Genomic DNA, 24,498 nt, shown 5'->3' on the forward strand with positions numbered 1-24,498 from the left:
CTTTTCAAAGCGAGATCAGGTGCCTTAGAACACGCACTTATAAAGCAAGATATTAGAAGGAAGAAGCATGTGCTTGCTGCGGTAAAGCTAGGAAAACTATGGAGCACTATTTATTAGTATGAAGATATCTGCCCAGCGTTTAGGCATCTCTGGCCTCCTTGAAGCCCTTGAGTTCAGCAAAAGCAGGGGGAAAGTAAACATGCATGCAGTAGAGATTAGTAAGCAGCAATCGGTAGATTGGTGGAAGAAAAGTAGGGGAACAACAAACAACGGAGGCGTGCAAAAGCAAAGTTTACAATACGGGTTCAGAAAATTTGGTTGTGGGAATTTGCTTTTTTTTCCATTGCTTTTTCTTTTTTAACATAGGTAGGACATTAGGCAATATAATAAGAGCTTGGTTCCGTGGACGAGAGCATCTTGTACAGGCAAGGAGTTCGTTCGACTTGTGTTCAACCAAATGGCATTTCACCGTACTTTAACACGATCAATATGACAAGGCTGAGATGGCTGCTGGTCCCGAAATAAGGAAGCTAAAATCGCAGAGTCACCGGTATATTATAGGGCTCCCACTTGGGCGGTTTTCCTCCTGAACAGCCAGTTCCCTCACTGTGCTTGCTGCCGGTTAACCACCGCAACGCTATTCGGCACTTTTCCCTCCTTTGATCACGCATACATAACTAGTCAATTATTTCAAGCGCATTTTATTCCTAATTCGTGATTTTTTTTGCCATCGCGAGACCACACAATCCATCACTGTCTCATTACGGAATAGCTCCGACTCGCCCTTCCGCCGTCTCTGCAGCCCTCCTTTGCCTCTGTATCTGAAGATATATCAGACTCGCGCCTTTCTGGTATCACAGCAAATATAGAATGTATTTTTCGTCTGCTGCTCTCACAACAGACGAGCTCGCTGCGCAGTTGCAGTCCGAGTAGATGCTGTTGCCGCTAGCAGACGACAGGGCGCGCAAGAGCGCCTTCCTTTAAGATGCACGTGTTTAAGCTGACACATCAAGAATGCAGTGGCACGTGTCTATGAACTGAACCATGCGTTCATGTGCCAGGCAAATTACCTTGCCTAGAGTCCTACACTTTCCCATGCATCGCATGTTGCCGTTTTCACTTTTGTCCGACACTTCCTAGCCACGAAACCTCTCTACTGCCAAGGGCATCAGGAATGAGAGATCCCTCTGAAGGGTTCAATTGGTACTTTCACCCTTTCCTGGCAAGTCTCGACAGTGGCACACATCTGCATAAATAGGGGGGAGGGAGATGTTGCTAAGAAGGTACTTTGCTGCTCAAGCTGAAGCAGTTTGTGAAGATGTTCTGTAAAAGGACTGATGGCGACTGCTTCGACCGAGGGCCCCGTTGGCCCTTCGCTGCGTACTCGCTAAGTAACGCAAGCTTGTACTCGCCTGTGCTGCACAACACGGTGTGAAGACCTAATCAAACACTTTCGCCAGCTGCTAAAATTTTTACCCAGAAAAGCGGCAATCCTTGACTGCAAATCCTCTCCACCACCCGGCCGCAAGCCGAGAGTGTGACAAGTAGACCACTACTCACTAGCGAGTAACTTGCCAACAAAGAACACCTTTGCTTTTTTTTTGTAAATCCATCAATTTATTGTATTGACAACTATGAAAACCTCTGTACAAAAATGTTTTCGCAGCAATACAAGGTCGAGACCAGTGTCTTCAACTGTGCACTCTTTGGAGCCTGTCTGCAGTTGCGCTGACAGGCAGCCAAGATGACTAATGCGGACACACCACAGTTTTGGTACATTTGGAAGCTACTGTTTGGTCTTTGATGCAGCGACGTCTTAAATTAAACATGTACAAAAAAAATGCTTTGCAGCAGTTGTATGTGGATGTGTGAAAACACCGTACAACAACACGCACTCTTTGCATATAATATATTAAGATTCTAGCAGTGAGCAGAAAAAAAAAAACTGTCTACTGGAAACTTCAAAGGTTATTTGAAATGCAAGAAACGGTCAATTGCAGCATCAAGCAGAGGTCACAGTTAACACTTTGTAGTAAAAAAAAAAATTTAACGCAACGACGAAACACCGGACCAGCATTGAGAAATGTGGTTCAAGAGCAGGGCTGGAATCGTAAGGCATTGAATTAAAATATCCTGTGTATTATTCATATACTGCAGCCCAGATAGAAACCCATGGTAGGGTCACAATGAAAAGGTAAGCACCAAAAAAAAAAAGAAAGCAGTTGTTCAGGACTGCGAGTTCCAAGGAAGTTAAAATTGTAAATGGAGAGGCCATCTGATGCTCAGTTAAAAAAAGGAATTTCTTGATGACCCCACCTTTACGAAGACACACAAACTGCTAGAACATCCAGTGGTCACACATACAAGGTTCGATAAAAGAATACTACTCTTGCAATGTTGAAGACAAGTTTGGGTGTCCCTTAAGCAAATTTTGGAAAAGTGTACAGTATTTACAGGCTCTTTTGAACACACTATGCACTAAAACCAACAACAACAGGCACGGTACATTAAAAAAAAAAGAAAGGCAAAAGAGAAAGGAGTCCAAAGCATTTTCATCAAGGCAAAAGCGTGCAAAGCACGCCAAACTTCGTACCGGATGCTCCCATGGCTGTTCGGTTCTTTTGCATTCATTTCCCTCGGGACACATGGGGTGACTCGGTTTGTGAAGTATGTACAAGAAAAAGGAAGGCGACGACACAGGTGAGGCCTCTTGAAGGCTAAACATGCATGCTAAAAGAAATGAATGGGGAAAGACGCTGAGACAAACCGAGAAAGAGGGCTGTCGGCGAGACAGTCAAGGAAGGTGTAGTTCCATACAAGCTAGATGCATAAGAGGGCCCAGAACGCGTGGGCAGGTGGGCTCCGTTGAGACAATGGAAATGCTCTCCACTTGAAAGCACCGATGTTCCATTCAATCCCAGATTTCAAAGCTACAGCCATACCCTCTTGCACAGAGTGACACACACACACAAACTTTCACGACACATCCCATTCGTGTATATGTGTATATCGTATAGAAAAAGAAAATGGGCAATACAAAACTCTATAAGCACTTCAAGTGAGGGGAGATGGGGGTACACAGGGGTAAACGTAAAAAAGACGTCTTGGGCAGGCTGAAGACACGAGAAGTGTTGTCCGCAAAGCTTGGAAAGGCCAGCCCATCCTAAGCCACAATACGAGTTTATCAAAGCTTCAACTGAAGACTTCAAAGAGCGCTGCTACACTCCACAAATGTAGCAGATTTACTTATCCAGTACTGCTGCCTGCTGAACGCTTGCATCTGACCACTTATTCGTGAACACTACGCTCCCAAGGCATCTTTTCATCTCGGGGGCAACAGCACTAGAGAAGCAATAAATGCAACAGAAAGTTAGCGAGCCTTTTGAAAGTATATAGATGCTTGTCAAGATAACTTTAGTTTCATGCTGGAGCTAAAGTGCAATCGCTTGTTACTCAGTGTTGGTGTGTGGCAATCTAGACTTTTGGTCAGGGTGGGGAGGCCTTCTGGTGGACAACACAACAGTACAAAGTTACGCAGTGAGGAACAGTGGAAAAAGAGGAACAATATACTTTGCACTCATTTTGTGGCACACGCCAAAGCCTTACACATACACACACACACCGTTGGTCTGTGAACACGTGCAGAGCCTATACGAGCTCACCAACGTGCACTCTTGGCAGGGAACCGAGCATTGGGGCCTTAGTAGAACTCCGACAAGAGACTGGGTGGTTCCGTGAAACAAACTGAGTGTTCTACTGGGGGTAGTCTGCTTTGTCATCGACGAGACAACCAACCCGAAAACCCACAGAACTTAGAAATGTAATTGCACATGGATTAGCAACATCTTGCAGCTTTTGGCTAGTCTGTAACTAAATCCCACAGAGGACCAATTGCCAGCAGAGAATTGCGAATGTAAGGAACATTGTCACTGTAAGGAAAGCGGACGACAGAAACCCATCCCGAACAGCAGCTGGAATGTACAAACAAGACATCTCTATGACACTGCTGTCAAGATGGAACGAACAGGTAAAGAGTGGTTCAAGTTGAATGCTGTACCAATTCCCCAGCCAAGAACAAAGTAAACAGTTTGCTTCCACAAGCATCCCTTTGTTGGTGCCTTAATGCGACAGCAGGGACATCTGTAAAGCACCCAATTTACGTTTTCCTGTTTTGACTGCCAATGCAACTTTACGTGCGAAGCGTGGGGACAACCACGAGTCCTGGCGCTAGACGTTTTCCGCTGCTTACACCCCGACAATGAGCTTGCATCAAATAAAACCACAGCGTCAAAGCAATGGTCTATAAGTAAGAAGGCTTAAATAAATGGCACTAGGAGAGACACCCCTCAGACAGCACTTGACAGGCAGCATTGAATGGAAGGCCCTTCAGTTCCAGCTGACATGGTATTTCTGCTAGCAGTGCCAACAGTAAGGAGCCGTCGTTGACTGCGCTATACCAGGACGATGACACACGGTGTTAAAAAAGTCAACTAATGTAAGAAAAAATTTCGTTACATCAAGTGACAACTATAAGGCACAACAAACCGAACATTGTTTTTAAAATGTCATTTTTTTTAAGAATGCGCTTCAGGTTAAAACAATGTCAAGGAACACAAGAAGGCAACTAGGAAAAAAAAGAAAAAGTTGTTAAAAGAGTTACTGTACGTGGAGAGGGAAAAAATAACAGGATGGAGCTGGGGAACCCGCACGGCAAACTGCACAAACTTCTAGTTGCACACTTCCGCAGCATTCGACGACGCTTCCACTTGAGAAGTTTGTGGCTTGCCCTTTGATGCTGGTGTTGCGCGAGCCGAGGGTACAGGCAAGTGGGAAAGAGGAGGAGAGGCGTCTCTTTTGCACGAGTGTTGGTGGCGATCTCTCTCTAGGCGTAGAACTCCTTGTTGCTGCTACGCATGTACGAGTTGACTGTCGGTGACCGCTTGGGTTCGTCCAGGGCGTAGCTTCCTTCGTCCTTCTTGCGCATCCGGTAGACAATGAACATGACAAGCAGGATGGCACACAACAGGCCCACGACGGCACCACCGATCACCGCTGCACAGAGGAACAATAAACAGAGGTTGGCAGGTAATAGGGCACAAATTGCACAGAACATGTCTAATGCATAGCTGTGGCTACTCCACACAGCACAGATGAATTGTAATAACCATCAATATAGATTATGGATGCAATGAAGTTAATTTAAAATGCATTGATTTCCTCAACACTGGCACATAATGATCATATGCTTATAATGAATACTATCAAATATATTAAAGACCTTTTCACGTCTCATGCGATGTTTTTAGAACAAAATGACTGCACAAGAATTTTTCAACTTGCCCAGCGTACACTTCACTGGCACATTCTTAACAGCATGAGCAAAGCAATAACAGCAGCTGCTAAATGAAAACTGCACTCCACAGTGTGATGGTGGTGGACCTGTACCAAGCGAGTTCTGGACTGCTTGCTGAAAAGCAGATAGCAAAATATAAGTCCCCACTCACTTCGAGTCCCCACTCACTTCGAGTCCCCACTCACTTTGAGTCCCCACTCATCAACACTGGCACCATAATCCAGAGCAACCCGCACTGGAAAATCAGTATTCCGTGCTGCTAAAAAGAATTAATGAGCACAACATATGTCCCAGTAGTATCCACAAGTTCATCTCAGCAGTGAGCGTGCTGCTTAGATTTGCTAAAGAATGAGTAGCAACACTCGTCAATGATTACAGCAATGAATACTTCAACTATGTGTAAGCAAAATACAGTCAGACACCTCTACAATGAAGCAATTGGGACCTCCGAAATCTTTCGTTGAACAGGTTACATTACTGCAACGGTCCCGTGCTGCACATAGACATAATGTTGGCTAAGCACATTTAATAAAAGAATCTTTATATTATCCTGAATTCAAGAAATATATCATGAAATAAGTCTGCAGTTTGTTCCGGAGGCTTTTTACCAGAGAATGTGCAACTGCAGGTGACTTCACATGGCCTCGAGGTTCATGGCACAATTGATGGTGAAACCTGGTTACCATAGCTGCAGCATAGTCGGGACCCTCCTGTGTGGTCTTTGTTCTGCTATTGACTAGCACGCTGGGTGCACCGTATCTCGTCGATACCCAAGTTTACTCACTGTATAGGCGAATGTGTTGAGGTTTTTGCTGTAGAGGTCAAGGAGAAAGAAGCATCTTAGGAGGGGAATTTTTTGCAGCAGCGACAGCAAGTGCGGGCAGGCGTCACAGTTTGGGAAGGAGGAAATGCAGTGTTCGTCACAGCACGACAGCAGACTTGGCAGGTGTGTCTTATCGTTTACACGCTCTTGTATGGCGCACGAAGCACAAAAGATCACGATCTTGTCCCACATTTTGTAAATTACCCTCGATTTACATCAATAATGTCAATAAAGAGACGGGACGAACATTTTAGAAGTAATTGCTTAGTACAACTCAACTTACACCATACACTGCCCCTGAAACAAGCTACCAGCAGTGTCCCCGACCAGACAATGGCTGCTGGCGCCACAAATCATTCCCACAGACGGCGATTGACGACTGCGACGGCCAAGGCCAATGTCTGAGTGACCGGCGATCTGCCAATTGCTCAAACGGTTGTTTCGGGCCATTTTTCATAGATGGCAGCACATTGCAGGCTATTTCTTAGTTGTTTTAGGTTTTGCACACTAAAGTCAGATACAACTTTAGAACAAAGGGGAGGCCCCGCCCAGGTGACCGAAGCGCGACAGCCGATTGCCTCCGCGACTAAAATACTCCCGCTCGAAAAATCGTGCTCCTGAAACGTGTAATTCTCGGTATAAATAAATACTTTTCTATTTTGATGACTTATTTAATAGAGCTCTCATGTGCTACAGCACATGCCGAATAGCGACAAAAAAATAACCCCGTGCCTTCTGCAATGCTGCCTGTCGTCTGCTCATTGCAAGTGACAAAAGTAGAAAGAGCAGCTCTGCAAGGCTTTTGCACTTGTTCACATGTACACAGCGTATCTACTACTCGTTTTCCAAGCTTAAAACGAATCAGTTGCTATTGAAAAAGTACTTATATAGAACAATGCATTTATCGCAACCATTACAAACCTGGGGCCAGAATATGGTCGAGGCAGGAAAATACAAAAATCTTTCACTCATCGCTTTAAATAAATACTCTCGGTTTTAAATATAGCACTGTCACGATCCACCCGGATTCGTGAACAAGGGAGGGCTCGAGGCACCCTCCGTTAGACGGACGCTCTGCAGTGTGGTGGTGCTGAACGATGACTGACCGGCGAGCAGCCGTGCTCGGTGTTTATTGCGGTGCGGTGACCAATGTTGCCTGCCGAGCTTTAGCAGGCCACCGAGCCTAGTGAAGAACGAACATACCTGAGGGGGCGTCACATGCTTGCTACAAGCATAAAACATATTTTTCCGTTTTGTGTTTTCACAATTTCAGAGCACGCGTTCTACAGCTTCCGCATGCAGTGAGCACTGGTGGACAGCAATTAATCGACGGTGCTACACAACGCTCGAACACCATCGCTAGACGCTCGGTTATCTCACTGCTGACAATGATCGTTCACGCTAAGTTGACGGCGACAAACCTTTGAGTTGAAGGCTTCTTCTGTGAATATTTTCTGTTGAAACACTCTTAGGTTTGTTTCATGCACGCACCCTTTTCCGATTTCTCGTGAGAATGGTTTTGCTCCATCACTTCACCCCGTCCGACGAAAAATGCAGCGACACAGTACACGAACACACCCACCGCTAACAGTAGTCACCAGTCTTAGCAAACTTTTCTCGTCGTAACTTCACTTGGGAGCGAAATAAAACAACATGGAACAAACATGCAGGATGCGTGTTCGTAGCAGTCACCACAGGATCCTGTTTTCAGGCAAAGCGTAGCGCAGCGCCAGCGATGCTCGCTGCAATGTTCCTTCGCCGGATCACGGCTCAGAATAAACACATGCGGCACAAATGCCGCATCGTGAGCTCACAGTAATGTTTCCGGCATGATAGACCATCACAAACAGTTCTGGAATTCACTCTGACGAGGGGCACACGGTTGACGCAACCTCGCCCAGTTGGAAGCGCGGGCGGCCATCTTCGTCGGCGGGGTCACCGGCCGTCCGGCTCATGACGTTAGTCCAGAGTGCGCGCCCATTGGTGGATACCCGTGTGCCTCCGCCTCGGAGGAGTAAACGCCTCCTTTTTTCTAAAGTTGTATCCAACTATACATGGACATATTTGTCTACACTTTCGGCAGTTGTTTGTAAAACAATAGAAAGCTTCCTGCTTGCCAGACTGCTCTGTTGTAGCTGCTGCAACCAGAGTATCAGGCTAAAGAATGTATACAGGCTTCCAAGTCGGCCAATTTTTTTCAACGCATACCACCGAAAACTGAGGCGGAACCATACTTTGCTGTGCTTAGTTTTCAAGGGCCAAGTTCAGAAGTCCGAGAAGCTTTCCAAGTTCAAAAAACAGAAGTGCACTCGAACCTTCTGCATGTTTTAAAACTTTTTTATGCTCACTTTCTAGTCATTTTTTACTGCAATGGACGTGGAAGCCTTTTGCCAACAAAATAAATCTGACATTTTGTAAACACAATGTCTGTAGGCGATTTTACAGCAGGTTTCTTAGAATGTGGACCGCTCCAACAATGCAGGAACATGTGCCGTGGAACAGCAGGCACAGTGGAGCACCGAATGGGCGGAACGGAAGGTGTTAATTTTGCTTGCATGCATTGCGGGCGTGTAGGTGACTTCAGGAGGCAAACCTCAGATAAGTTCGGGCACAATGTGCTCCGACGAGTAAAGTGTAGTAGTTTTGTTTGCAGTTTGCAAGCTTTCCGTCTTGTTCTCGCGGGCTTCCACAATGCACAGTGCCAGCTTCTCAGACCTTGTGCGTGTGCTTTTCACCAAGGTACAAAGGCGAGCACTTTCCATCCATGCCATTTGAGGATGGGAAAAAAATTTGTTATGCTGAACTATGGCAGTGGCTACAAATCTTGCAAGGATGATGTAATTGCCTTCAAGATTCCTAGTAACCTGGTACGGTTTAAGCGCGGGCTTGTGCAATTTCAAGGAAAGATCTCGCAACTATTTTTGTGAGAAGCACTTCTTTGGGAGAGAGATATGTAGAAGGCCATAGCATTACGACGAACTAGGGGACAAGGTACTTGTAGACAAGCCGAAACAGCCAGTATTGTTGCCAGATGCAATGCAGTCAATATTTCTGGACTGTCCCACATACACATGCTGCTATGTGAAGTGAAGCCTGAAGTGAAGTCTTCGGTGGATCAAGATACGAGCATGCACGCTGCTTGCAGTAGTGAGCAAGACGATTCATTTCCCAAGAGCGTGCGGACTGCCGCGTTTGTGTCACTGCTTTGAATTTCGGTTTAGTAAATGCCGGTAACAGAAATTAGCACATCCATTCACATCTAGAAGCGGCTAGCAGTGGATCATCCCAGATGGCCTTGAACCGGCGAGCCTCTGGTCTATGCTGCACGAGTCTTCCCATTCTCCATAGCCAGCTCAAACGACTAAGGGCGCGTCGGCTAGTGTCCTGTGCCGGGAGTTTATTGGGACACCAGAGCGAGTGCCGCTTTGCCCCTGAAAAATGCTTGCTCCATGGTAGAGGCATTCACAATGTATAAGAAGGATAGGAATTCGGCTGGAACATGGCAAATGCTTCGTCTTGCAAGTAACTTCATGTTAAAGGTGTTCATAGTGGAGGCCTACGACTGATGAAAATTGCTCATGAGAGAACAGAAGGTACTACATCATGCCTTACATCCATATGCTGATTAACAATCTTAAGATTGCTTCAAGACATGGGATCAATGCTGCATACTCCACCTGTATGAAGGCTTAAAGGGGCCCTGAACCACCCCTTGGGCTTTGTCTACGGATAGCATACACTGCTGTGAACATCTCACCCAAGTTTTGCTGTCGTATACTGTGCATAGGCTCACAAGCAGAGTGCAAAGTCACCTTTTTCTCAAGCGCTCTTGTTTCAACAGAAGTCTGCTCCTTATTCCCTTCTGGACACTATTTCACAATAAAGCGGAATCCCATATGCGGCTGCTATTCGCAGCTGCAGTCAGCTACGTAGCATAAATACCGAGGCTGGTGCGGGGTGCTGCCACGAGTTCACTAGCCAAGCGCGCCGCAGCTCGCCGAGGACAACCGCATTCGGCTTACGCTTAACATGTTGTAGGCACCGCAATCGGAAGTCACGGCATCTACATTAACATGCAAAATGAAATTTTAACTGTGCGCCACAGTGACATCTAGAAAGCAGGGCGTTGTGGGCACACCCCACTGCTTCGCAGCCTTCGCAGTGCAAGGCATTGAAGAAGGAATGGGAGCACAGCGAACACCACATTTGATTGCCAATAACTCCGCTTCTGCTGAACACAGTGAAGTTCTTTTTCTGGCAAAGTATTACTGAAATAGCCCCGTTTCACTGCAAACGCCTTTCTACACTTCCGATAAAAAGTGGTTGAGGGCCCCTTTAATATGCTGCCAGGTAAGCCAAGACAAGACAAGAAAATGCGCAAAAGGGCACTAGATAACATACGTGGAATGCCAGGATGTATAGTCTATAATATTTATTTCACGTGGCAGCCATTCTATAGGCCAGACAGGCAGATGCCTTAACAGCAGAGCAAGGGAGCATGCTGCCATACTAAATGGCATGGATGCAGGCTGCCTCGTTTAAGTGCAATTGGAATAACTATAGGCACCAGTTTACTTATGGCCTCTCAGATTATTTAACGTGTCCCCCTACCTGCTAAGTGGATTACAAAAGGGTTTTTTGCATTCCGCCCTCTTCAAAGTGCAGCAGCCGGGATTCAAACCCAAGACCTGACGCATGCGCCTTTCCTTATGCCACAGAAACCACACAATAAGTGCAATCGAAAATCTCACTCTGCACAACATACTGCAATGTAGTTCTCGATCTGCAACACCTCTTGGTATTAGTGATTGATATACTAGAACAACAGCTTGCAAATGTAAGGTTACATCAAATCTCCTTTGTACACCTATGTGCTTCCAGTACATGACATACTCAGTCCTGGTTCCGAATGCAAGTGGTGCGATGTGGCTGCTGACTGCAGAAGCATAACACCACTCCTTCTGTGGTGAATAGGTTCAGGCCTGCAGTACCTTTCACGCATTAATTACATCTTATTTTGCAACACAGAGGTACGAGACTTAAAGTTACATCAAATTATTCAGTTTCACAAACCAAGGTAAGGATCTCTGCAATCTCAAGCTTACCATACGAATGTTCAGCTTGTTGGCCTCCATAAAATGGGCAACATGCGCAATTATGCATGCAGTTAACCAGTACTAGACCTCGTAGTTATCGGCCTAATTATATTACATATTACTGAATGAAGCTTATTCTTCATATCTAGCCAGATGAGATTTTCAGAGAAGGAGTTTCCAAATGATACTTTGAACATGCTTGATCGTTCAGACAGCTTCACAGCACCGCGAAAGGCCTCATAGGCTTAATGCACAAGTACGACTGAAATTTCGGACACCTTCAGTGCACTGTTCAATTATTCGGACTCCACATGCACAGGTGTGCCTTAATTTGGCCACCAATTGAAGCAGAAAGATTGTTCAAGCAAAGCCAAGCAATGTTTCGTTGATCTGGTAGTCTGACTGCACAAGACAAGGCATATTAAGCCGCAAAGTTGGTAAGGCTGCATTGTCAAATTTGTTGTGCAAAGGCGCTAGTTCTGAGTGCGTAGAAATGTTTACTCTTCATGTTTAACAGCGACATGGTCCCAGGCGAATTTCGATTGCTGCTATAAATTTTTGTCTCATAATCGAACAGCTGAAATGGTGCGAACTCCACCCTCGATGTCTGCCTCGACGAGGGCAGCAATTAAGCGAGGGAAGCATTGCACAATAAAAAACTTGCGATCATTCAATACACAGTTTTGACTTCGCCAGGTTGGCAGGGGACAGATTTTGTGGATGCATTGGCTACATGTCACGTATCGCTGTACCGGATCATCTAGCGAGAAAAATAAAACTAGTGCAGCCAATAATCAGCCAGTTATGCCCAAAACTATATACCGCTGCACAAGGATATTGCCCATGTATGTCTCATACCTTCTGCAGTGCTGCAAGGTACTTGGAAGACCGAGTATAAAACGCTATTCTCACTACTCCAGCCTTTTATCGTACATCTAATACCACCACAGGTGTGGATTCTTCAGCCGGTGCCTTGTGGCCCACCTTCAGCAGCAACCTCAAATTACATGAACAATGACATGCAGAATCTACACCATCCCTCTCGTGTGTAAGCTTCAACAAGGTTTTCTTATCGTCTTGCCATCTGAAGGATGGTTCCACGTAAGCCCCACTTCATTGCTTGGTCCTCTTGAGACTGCACAACGTTTCAAATTGTTGCTCCCTAGTTTCGTATCTGGGCACTGCCATAATCTGCACTGGACTGTTGCAAACTCACTCTCGAAAGCATTGAGACAGTGGAACCTAAGGTGGAACCGCTATAGGAGCTGAAGCATGACTGAACTTCTAATCCTTAACAAACCAGAAACGAATTTAAACAAATGGGTTCATGTGAATGCATAGTGTAACTGCTCATCCTTAACAAACCAGAACCAAGTTCAAACAAATGGGTTTGTGTGAATGCATAGCATAACTTTTCCAAGTGAGTCTGACGAACGATTAAGCACAAAACTAAAGCCATCTTAAATTGTTTTGGCATACGGTTCAGCATGGCCTGGAGGAAAACAAAGGGACCTTTCCGAAACACTGTTAAAAAGTTTCTTCTCTCACAAGCCAGCTGGCTAGTTTGCATAATTAAGAGCTGTAAAAACTGCTTAGATTCAGTGCATATAATGCTGGGTCCTCTTTCCCCATGCCACCTAAACAAGCAAGGCAAGAAGCCATGCAAAACAGCATACCTTGGTATGTAGCAGTAGCATTGGCACTTCAATGACCCGAGCTACAGCACATTCGCATAACCTTATTATTAGCATATTCACATTACCCTATTTGCTTCACCTGATGTGTGCTAGCACCAGCTAACATTAGAAGAATTAGAAACGCAAAGACGTGTCCCTGTCTGCTTTACCAGCCGCCTGATGTCGATATGTCTCGTCCGTCTCGTACCATGCATGCAGAGACGGTGCGAGACAGCTCGTGCATGTTGAAGCATGGCACGAGTATAGAGATCCGTTTGACAGATTGCCGGCTTGGACTGGCTTGCATCACGATGTGCCTGGAGCGATGTAGCAGCTATGTTCGTTATGTGCAAGGGAGGGCCGGAGTACACGCTCGTGTTCATGTGCTTGTCTCGGTTTGTGCTGTACCAGCTCAATCAATGGATAGTAGCCAAATACAGATAGCACGTTTCGAATCTCAATGCTGAATATGAAGTGATGTTTGGCAAGGTGTTTAACCACTGTACCAGGATTGAGCCCACACTGCTGTTCATCTAATTGTAGATGCAAACCACCATTCCTCGCGAGGCGTGGCAGGGGCAAGGCACAGACGAGCTTGCATGTGTCAGCAAGCGCATGTGCGATCTGGGCTTCATCAGAATGAAAGAACAATTAAATTGCTCTTGTAAACAATACCAAACATTAAGAAACTTGACTACCACTTCCACATTGATGTAGATTCTGCATATTGATGAGCAGCTGGCTGAATTCTTGGGCAAGCGCCAGATTTGACACATCCAAGTCTGTCAGTAGAAACACTGCCACATGCCGAGTGCACTGCGGCAGCCAATATAGTGTTCAGTAAACACCAATTCTTTATTGACCACGACTTGCAAGCACAGTTGCCTCCCATTAATTCGACCTTGACAGGAGTGATTAAGTTGACGCAATTGAAGTGAGACAAAAAAGCATCCACACAGACTGCTGGTTCATATGGCTGTATTTACTAGACTAATGTGCTCCCAAGCCTAACACACACCAAATTATATAAGAAGAAATGTAGCAAGTTTTCAATTATTCTGGTAATAAGATGATGCCTACAGTCAGGAACTCCAGAAATGAAGGGGGGCAAGTGGGGGAGAGCTCCTACACAAATTCCACTGCAGGGAAGTACTGGCAGCACTTCATATTGGAACTGGAAGGAAGGCACTCCCAGTCCCAAGGACTGACCCCTTTTCAGTACTAGTAGATTAAGCCTTTGTTATTAACGAAAAAAAAAAAAAGATCGCTTGTAGTGAAACAATCCCCGACTTGTGCCCTCGCACTCAAAATACATTTCTGGGGCCCCAGCCTGCAGTTTACCCTTTACAGAATGGAAATTTATGCTTAATGTCTATCGTTCTCAATCTGTTCTTTATCACTACAGGCTGCAACTCACTGCCCTCCTTGAAGTCCACAGCAAGTGATAGCACCACTTTTATTGAACCATTGTGCTAAGATCGCAAATGACATGAAGGTTCACACCTAAACTATTCACCAATTTGCTAGTTCATCAAGGAATGCACGCAAATATCCGGAACACCAAAAACATCTGCTGTGACTTGTTACTAGTCTAGCCTGCAAAATACATTACCTTTTCAATGAGCTGCTGTAATTAAGGACAAAGTGGTGTGCTGCTGTCCTCATCCTATGTGAATATACTTGATCTGCCACAATAGAAATGACACTGGCTTTGACAGTACGTTGCTGCTAATGACATAACAACAGTTTTACGTCGCACTTTTGCACAGGCAACTTCAGGACCAACTTCCTTGGAAAAAAGTGTGCATTTGAATAGAGTAGATATAATTGATCCCTTTGAGCTGCTCTTTTCACATTGAAATCTGCCGAAGGCTGGTCAGCGACCAATGTTTTTGGTGGCACATAATGTTTCTTCAGCACACTGTCCTATAGGCCGACCGAGACAGATGCTGTAGCAGCTAGGGTCACAATTAGGGTTCCCACTAGGATCAGGCACAAGCGCTGACTAGTCAAGCTCAACTTATCCAGCGAAAGTAAACTTTGGGATGGAAACAATAAAAGTTCTGGCCCCTATAGATGTATGGGTGTTGGAAAGTACCTTCGGTAGAGGTTGAATTAACTGCTAATTCGAATTAACAGTAGAACTAATGGAAGCCAAATGTATACACGCTAACACTTCTTAATAAGGGTGTGGAAATATTTTAACTTGGATACACAAATGAAATAGTGTATCTTAGAATAATTAGATTCTTGAATAATATTTCAACTACAATTGAACCCCCTTACGATCCCAGATATAATGATCTATCGGTTATAACCACATTCCATGGCATTTGAGATTTTCTAAACCTGCCCATTGAAGCCGAGTCCTGATAAACATTTGAAAAGCACCTGTACTGTTACCACGAACACTTCAAATCTAGTCGCTGTAAAAGGAGGGCCCACATGAAGCTGCAAAGCACTGAAGCACGATCGCACTGGGCTTCATAGCGAACGTGTCGCTAATTTAGATCAGTCTGGAACAATCAACTAGCCTCAAACTATGAGGAACTTAGGCCCAGACCCCGCATGCACTATGCCAGCCATGCCTTGCGATGAAGGGGGGTTAGCGTCTAAAGACGCTTCAGCAGCAGCGCACAGGCGCAGCCATGTTTGATCAGCTAATCGTGCCGGCATGACTGGCCTTAGTCTGAAGGCCAGCAAAGTGGCCGTGCAGCTGGAGACATGGGCGACGGTGCGGCAAGTGCCGTTGCTTCGGGTCCACCGATGGACAGCAGCTGGATTGACGACACCAAGCTCCATGGTTCAACGAGCATGTAATTGAACCATTGTAGTTTCAACGTATGTGCTCGCAGTGGAGCGCTCTGGCACTATCATCGTGCATGAGTGTCGCTCCTGCGACTTGCGATTCAAGCTCGTGAAGGCTTCTTGCGCACCATTCCCGTCAGTTCACTCGTCAATTACCGTTTTTGCTTTTGTACCTGGTGTGGTGTACTTAAGCCAGGATCTGTTTGAAGTGGTTGCACAGCCTCTCGCATTTTGCTTGACGGCGTGGAATGTGTATGCTTGGGGGCCAAGTGAAAAATTTAGTCTGCTTGTGCGTTGATATCTCCCTCACTGGCATTTTAGCTTCCAACATATGTTAAGGTAAGCGTTTACCTCAGTACTGCTGCAATGATCTCTGCAGGATTCACCAGTGCGGAGGGAACGCAATACCTTCACACAGTTGGCTTCAGATCTCCAGATTGCGCTTTTTGGATATGCTAACTGGATGCCCCCAAACAGGTGCTGTTTCATATAAAACAGCCTGTCACACGGGCACTTTCGATCGCGATGGAGCCTCGATCAGAATCCAGTTGATTGCCAATGGGTGTTGCGACATAACTACCCAATTGCGATAGGAGACCGACACAATCGAGGTACGACAAGAAAGAAAGAGCCTAAGCAATAATCCCTTAAGACGGCTGTTTTAACGAACAAAAAAAAAAGCCTTTTATTTAGATATAATTCTGCAGATCTGTCTGCAGCGTCAACACCACACATGTAGTTCTGAGAGTTGCAGATGATCAGAATCAGCAGACATGGCACGTCTTTTAGCTAAAATAATTAATAAAAAGTTATTTTTCTGAAAAAGGTTTTGTGCAATTACCTTTATTATTTATTAGGCACGTTTATTATTCACTTCGGATTTACTCAGTTACACTTTAAGTGTTACAGCCCAAACAACATGATCCTGATCATTGGACTGTAGTAGCGATCATTTTCGATCAAAATGAAAAGTCTGAGCCGGATCGAGGCTCGATCGCGATCAAAAGTGCCCACGTGACAGGGGCATAACTTTGGCGGTAACTGAAGCATTTTATAAATGAGAGTTCACCTCTGAAGCTCTTAAGCTTTTCATAGAACAGCAACACTAGCTTAGTCATCCAATGAAAATTTATTAGTTATTGAACCTCATACTATAACTTAGAAATCCGAACAATCAGTTCAATATGAGACTGTATCGTGTTATTTTAGTTGTTTCAAACGTCTGCAGATGTTTGGAGGAGTAAGTAAAAATCAGCTTCCCTTAATATATATATTTTTTTCATTACTGCAGTACATACAAATTTCTCTCTCCCATTTCAGTTGTCTACGAATACACGGTCAAGGCAATCGAACGAGATGGGAAGCCCGCGCAGAAACGGCCTCAGGCAGTCTTGATGCATCAGCGGCGCGTGCATTTCACACACTGCCATGTAACGCCGCTTAATGTAGAGTTTCAGCTTGTCCGCTAACCCGGTAAACTCAGGCAGACGGGGTGTTGGGGCAGAGGTGCAAACGTGAGTGACCTGCATGGTGCGGCCACCTGGTGGCGCAGAGCTCCGACTAAAACGGCGAATATTGCAGTAGCGAAGTGTATTCTACTTTGCTGCTGGTGTATATTTTCGGCAGTGGCGTATTCGTGTTGCTGCCAAAAATATACACCCGCAGCAAAGGCGAAATGAACTTGGTTGCTCCAATATTAGCCGTTTTTGTCCGAGCTCTGCACCACCAGGTGGCTGCATCATGGGGGGCCACGCACGTTTACGCCTCTGCCCCAATGCCCTGTCCGCCTGCCTGCGTCTACCCGAATACCGGACAAGCTAAATCTCTCCAATGTCTCCGTCGCAGTTCTTCAATTCGACCACGGCACAAGTTTTCCTCTAAATCTCCGCATTGTGCAGAATATTGTACGATGTCGCCCGACAGCATACAGCATTTAGCAAACAGCGCTTGTCAGACGCCGCTGGCTACACTTTCACGACGGAGCAATGATACTTTGGTTTTCGCGTCCAAGGCCAGGGGTGTCCAAAACATGTGGTGCGCTGGTGGCGCCACCCAATTTCAGTTGCACAAACTGGCTGCTGCAAAGCATCTGTAAGGGATGTGTACCGCTGCGTGCTCACTCCCGGCTGCTACTGCAGGGGTGGGACTGCCCAAAGTCATTTTGGAGCAATTTTTGGAGCAAGGAAAGTGACGTGTTGGAGCAGTTTGGAGCAGACAAAATTGCATTTCGGAGCAGCTTGGAGCGGACTAAATTTCATTTTGGAGCAATTTAGAACACATAAAATTCTATTATTCCACCAAAATTCAGACTGGCGTGCTTCAAAATGTTTTGTGGCAGCACACTTCGAAACCACGACAGAACATGGAACAAACCAACATGAGCGCTGTACCGCAACTGTCTTAAGCAACGTCTTAAGCTGAATCTTGAAGCAGATTACCCCGATACTTAAACAGTCTAGTGCATGCAAATTTTGGCGATAGAGTCTAAATTTTTTGCAAGTGGCAGCAATCAAAAACATGCATTCTGCAATAGCGAGTCCAAAATTTTCACAACACAATTTTTTACAAATACATTTTGCTTTAACTTCTCAACCGTGTGGGTGAAGTAACTGGGAATGTGCTTCACCAGCAGACCTTACGGAGAAGCCAGTTATGTACTAGTACTGTGGTTCACTGAAAGCGATTTATACATAATAGTTTTACCTTGATGCAACTCAATCAGAATTCAGAGCAGTAGAAGTGCACTTTGTAGCTATAGCGTACTAGAATATGAAAGAATGGGTCGAGTGGCAGCACGGCGTATGCTTTCCTGTAATGCTGAAAACATCAGTGGCACTATGATTGAACTATTATTTGACACTCATGAGGATAGTGGTAAATATTCAAATTATGCAGTCCAGTCGATGCGGTAACAATTTTGGGGGGGGGGGGGGGTGGGGGTCACCATATGTCACCACAGACCCTGAGAGCTCAAATTGACCCTGGGCAGGTATAATGTAAAGCTATTCCAATCTATTCCAACCCTCTCTCACATTCGATTATGGCTTCGATTAATGCCTTTCGGATCTGCAGTCATGGTGAAAAAGTTGAGAAACTCAAATAGCCGAAAGTTCTGTGTTCAAAATTCCAGACGTTCTTATACATTGACTCCATGAGGTACGTGGCGGCTCTGCGAAGGCGTCCAAATTATCAGGCATATAAAAAAAATCTGTTGAATGTAAATGCACCTCAAAGGCATTTGTTATGGTACGCGTTTCTATTCATGCCAACAGTGCAAGAGCAAAGCCAGAGACCCCAGTGGCAACAAGATAATGAAGCACTAGACGCGAGGGAAAAATAGTTACAAACGCCTCTAGTTCACTTCCAGCACCCTCAGTTTACTTTTCATTGTTATGTGCCTCAGCCAGGAAGCAGCTCGCCGCTAAACACAGCCGCCCTGGCTTTTCCTAAAGCAGCAATGACAGCCGGGAGTGACCACGCGCACACCGGCCATTTGTGGGAAGCGCCAAGAAGTCCAGTGTTACAAGCACAAAAATTACGAGAAACTGTGTGGGAGGCACCATCACGCAGTGTGCGGAATGTGAATGGCTGCACTTTTCTTCGAAGAATGAATCCATTCGCTGTTCACGGCCACTGTTGGAGCACACATGCCGAAGCCGTTCTGGTGCACTGTGGCACTATTTCAGTAAATTTTCTGCGTTCGACGCAGTTTGGCACGGGCATCAGCGTTTGTGTCGAAGTGGTGCAATTGACGCAGGAGTCTTACCCCTGCTACTCGTACATGCTACGTATTGAGTGCTACAAAGTGCGAAATCTTAATTGGGTTATTATCCATACAGGACAAAGCCAGTCTGCACCATGTAGCATGGCAAAGGCGCTCCAGCCCTGCCGTGCATTTACAGTTGCCTTCAGTGTTAATACCGTGGCCACCAAAGGGTGCTGTGACGGCTTTCTCAATATAACACCATAGGCAGAGCGTCGGCACTCAACCTACTCAACAGCCACTGGCGCTCCTTTATTCCACGTTGAGGGCAAACGAGAAAGGTAAATATCGCACTTAAGTATGTAAACTCATACTAGGTCTTTCTAGCAAAATTTCGGTAATACATTTCTGGAAGGTAATACACTTGTGCCAAGTTATTTTTGAGGCATTTACATGTGTCCAAACAAACTTTCCGGAATGTTCCGCAGCAAAAGAATTCGTCTAATCAGGTGTCATGTGCAAGGCAAATGCTGGTGTACATTCAGAGGTTATGCTGGAATGAATAATTACGAACGTTATGGTGGAATCTATGAAGAGTCATGTATAAATGGCCACTGCCCTTCGTCTGTAGATCAGATTCTCAATGACTACACTTGCAACTATTATTGCGCTTTGAATGTCGCTTGTCTTCTGGGCACAAGTTTGCCCAACGAAAAGTTAGTTTTCTTGGCTCATAGTTCCGGTACTATCTGGTTCTTCACAGTCACTAAAATGTCACAGTAGTAGTCCCAGAGTAGCCTGTCTACATAGGCATGCCATGCGAGCCACCCACCTGCCAAAATGCCAGGCTGAGCAAAAAAGGAGGACGGTCGGTTGTCCTGCTTGCGCCCCAAGGGTATATTGTTGCTTTGCCGATTGTCGTCGTCATGGCCACTGCTTGGGGGACCGTGTGCCACATTGATGCTAGGGCCCTTGGTTGATGTCACCGGACCGGACAACTCTGGAATCTCGTTTCCTTCCTGTGAAGCAAGACAAGCAGTGGGCGGACAGTGCCATTAGAAAGTTAACAATGCATAGTTGCTGTGCATATGTACCAGGATGATGCTAGCAAAATAGTAGTTTTCACAGTCATAACTTCATGATTACGAACACAGTAGGCTTTCTTAAGGGAAGCATTCTGGGGTTTTGCGTGTGTCAAAAATACGATCTGATTACGAGGCATGCCGCAATGGGAGCTCTTGAGAAATTGAACACAGGGACTCTAATGTGCACCAAAATAAGTGTACAAGCATTTTTGGATTTCGGCCTGATCGAAATGCAACCGCAGCAGCCAGGATGGTGCTTGTAACCTTGACCTCAGAAGTGCAACACCATAGCTGACATAGCTGACTGACCCAATGCATTAGTGGTTTGGGATGACACCACCTCAGATTTCATTGACAAAACTAGGACCTCATGCAAACCCAAGGAGCTGCTGTGCACTCTTTGCTGGTGCATTAAGAAATTGTGCTTAAAATTGGGATTAATGAGATAAACATAAGTGTTGTAACAGAAGGCTCTGGACTATTTAATTTTAATTGCCTCTGGATCCTTAATGTAACCACTGAGAGCGCACAGTGACCACGACACGAGCATTCTTGAATTTTCTCCCATATAAATGCTGCCGCCGCAGCCGGCAATTGAACTCTTGACAATATGCAAGGCCAAAGGCCATAGCCAGTGAGCCATCGTGGTAGGTAAAAGGCAGGACGAGTTCGATGTTCGTGCAATGGTATTAAAGGAAGTTGTCTTGTGCAGACATCAGCAAGCGAAACGTTGGCTAAATTCTGTGGTTTTACATGCCAGAGCCACAGTACGATTATAAGGCACGCCATAGTGGGGTTAACCAGGTTAATTTTGACCACCTGGGGCTCCTTAATGTGCACCCGATGCACAGTACACTGGCGATATTGCATTTTGCCCCCATCGAAATGTGGCTGCAGCGACTGGGCTTTGATCCCGCGCCCTCTGGCTTAGCAGTGCAATTCAGAAGCCACTACGCCACCATGGCAGGTATAGACAAGTCCATCAGTGCTGTGTGAAGGAGAGCAGCTGTGAAACCAATGAAAATATGTTTGCAGACACTATGCTCGTGCCGCCTGCAAGGCTGTTGGACTGCTGCTGTCCCCGGTGCTTACAGCTCAGTTTCGTACTTGGCAGGCAATGCAAATGTGCCATCGCAAAAGTCTCACTCCATGCATTTCACTACACAATTTCCTTACATCTGCAATGCATTCTGCAGGATAACTACTATGCATATTACAGCTAAACTTTGATATAACGAAGTCTAAATTCGGCACTTTGTTATGGTATTGAAATTTCATTATACATTCAATTTCGACCCATCATGTGAATGAGTAAAGTTCTCGACAGATTTTTCTTGCATGTAAGGGGCAGTAAAACTGCCCGAATTGTCAGGCAATCATAAAAAATTTTAAAAATTTAATTCTGCTGAAATTGAGTCAGTGACCAAAGATATGGTTTCATGCCGTGCCAACGATATCTTCACATCAGCAGCACAAGGCGAATGTAGGCTGCGTGAGCACTCAGCCGAGCCGACAGCCAAGCGCAGCCATGGCCGGGCTAGCCAAGGAAAGGTAAGCTCACATGCCCCACATGCCAAAAATTAAAAGCAAGACAACTAAAAAAAAGTTGCAGATTCAGACACTGAATACTCGAGGCTGAGATGGCAGCAGCAATTGCAATGACTCAGAAAGGGTCAACCAGTGCTGAACTCGACCCGACACACGGCTGCAAAGAACAGCTAAGCAGATGACAACAGTCTATCTGTGCACAGGCGCATATTCTCGCCAATTACACACCGCTTAATTGCACCAAGCAGAGCTGGCCTACCCAACTGGATGAAGTTTGCGTAGTAATTAAACTGGCCAAGTTTAACAGCGAAAATTACAAGAAAAGACATGTAAAATGATGGCTCCGCATGGGTATCACTGTCATGGTACAATATCAGCACTGTTTTACAATGCCTGGAAACTTGTATGTCCACTGCAGTGACGATGTGGCTGCTCAGTGCCACAGATTCGAGCGCAGGCAATGTTGACATGGTTAAGGCCGACGAACACGGTACAGTCCACACCAGTACACACAATGTGTGCCACAAAGCCTGGCCGTCAAAAAGTTGCGAACTTCAACACACAAAAACTTTTGTACGCAACCAGGGTGCATTTGTGTTATCCAGCATTGGCAGCATTTTTTAGAAGTGTTGCGCGTTCTGACAATTAACTGTCAGTCCGCAAAACATTCCCCATGCCGCTGTTTTACCAACATGTTAACTGGTGGCATCTAAGCTGGCAGATGAGGGAGAGTTGTTCTTAAAACAAAGCTCCTTCTACCTTTCCCCTTCACTTTTGGCTGCTGTCTTGTGCAATGGGTCACGAAGTGTCAGAGTTGAAACCATCTTTACAGATAATGCGGCAGTGCTTATTGTCTGGCAAACTTCGTTCAGCACAGTGGTTTAGAATTCAACTGCAGTCAGGCTCTTAAACACGAGGTAAAACGGCATCAAATAGCGGCAATGAGCCCCAAGGATCTCTCACAGTTTTGCCCAGAAACACGAAACAAAGCAGGCTTAGCAAGCACCGACAGACGAGTTGGTTGTAATGCAAATGTGTACTTGCTTTTAAACGCAAAGCCAGGCGTGGTCAATATGCTGTGATGAGACAGCAGCACAACAGAACGGTGTCATTTACGAGAGCAAAAGCACTTGATAAACACTTCGAGCAAGCCTACTTCAGTTCAGTGTGCGCTATAGAGTGTCAAACATGTATGCAGTATTGGAGTGCCACCGGTCTATGTTGAGCGAAGAGTTTTGGAGTTAAAGCATGCCCAACTTCATTTGCGTTTTTTTTTTTTTACTGGCATACTGTCATTAAACAAGAACAGTGTTCCTTGCAAACATGAAAGGAAGCTTTGCTTCAGCAGATTTCCACAGCAAGTGTAGTCTACATAATGTTTCACGAAAGCAATGAAACCATACAACCATACCCAATCATTTCAAATGATTCGTAATAAGGATGCCCTCTGTGTGCAACAGACTCCCGAGCACAAGTTAATTTCCTCCCTTGCAAAAGGCCATAATTGTGGCCTGATGTCACGAAGAAGTAGACCCCAACCTTTACTGCAGCCAACTGGCAAGCAATTGAGTAAGTAACAACGCTTAAGTACAGTATTTACAAAATCCAATTTCGACTAGATAATTTGTGCTTAAAGTTCTGCATTGTTCCTCCATTGCAGCACTATTACATTTTTCTCATAAACATGATACAATGACATGAGAACAAACCATGGAGTTCATTGGTTCTTGCATGTACATCTTCATTAGAGGTAAGCAAACATTTAGAATTTCAAAAGTAAATCAATAGTCCTAGCAATATATATGATTCGAGGACTCATTGGACACTCAGCAGTAGAACCTTGTTACAGGACATCACCTTTAACTCAAAAGTAGTACCTTCGCGTTATCCCATATTCATGTGGCGAACACATTCTTTACACACCAATAGTACTGACGAGGAACATATAATGTAACTGGGTTATATCTGATAGCTCAATATATACATGTTTATTATAACTGAGCAGTAACAAATACAGTAGAGCCTCCTCAATATAACAGATAATGAAGTCTTCAGAGATGTCAGATCAAGTGGCATATGTCCCTAATGATTCTGCTGCCGGAAAGCAGCGGTTGGTTTGTGGAAGCACCAAATCCTGAGCAAAATGAAGCGGCAGGTAAATTCTGCTCAAGAAATTAGTCATTTAATGAAAATGCCTCGCTTTTAGGGAGCTTATATGAATGTCACCTTGATTTACGGAAAGCAAGCTATTATTTAACCAGGGACACTAACACATAACTATTCCAAACTTTTCTATTCCGATTGTGTAATCAGACCTCCGCGATTGGTCAAAAACTTTTGGACCACCCCCAGTTTACCTGCCTGTCACACGACGCCTCAAAAACCGCGATAGCTCCTCATCTGATA

The 24,498-nt window shown here is 45.2% G+C and overlaps 1 protein-coding gene across 1 annotated transcript in view; it reads right to left on the minus strand.

Annotated features, from left to right (window-relative positions):
• Positions 1 to 1,589: 1,589 nt before the first annotated feature.
• Positions 1,590 to 24,498, minus strand: part of LOC135904877 (syndecan-like) — a 138,583-nt gene continuing 115,674 nt past the window's right edge. Inside the window, exons 5-6 of the mRNA XM_065435865.1 lie at positions 20,292 to 20,478; positions 1,590 to 5,052 (exon numbers count right to left, since the gene is read on the minus strand). Of these exons, the coding sequence (XP_065291937.1) occupies positions 4,883 to 5,052; positions 20,292 to 20,478 (357 nt within the window). The 3' untranslated portion in view covers positions 1,590 to 4,882. The remainder of the gene's footprint in view (positions 5,053 to 20,291; positions 20,479 to 24,498) is intronic.

The sequence above is a fragment of the Dermacentor albipictus genome, chromosome 3 (assembly GCF_038994185.2).
Source record: "Dermacentor albipictus isolate Rhodes 1998 colony chromosome 3, USDA_Dalb.pri_finalv2, whole genome shotgun sequence".
NCBI lineage: Eukaryota > Metazoa > Arthropoda > Arachnida > Ixodida > Ixodidae > Dermacentor > Dermacentor albipictus.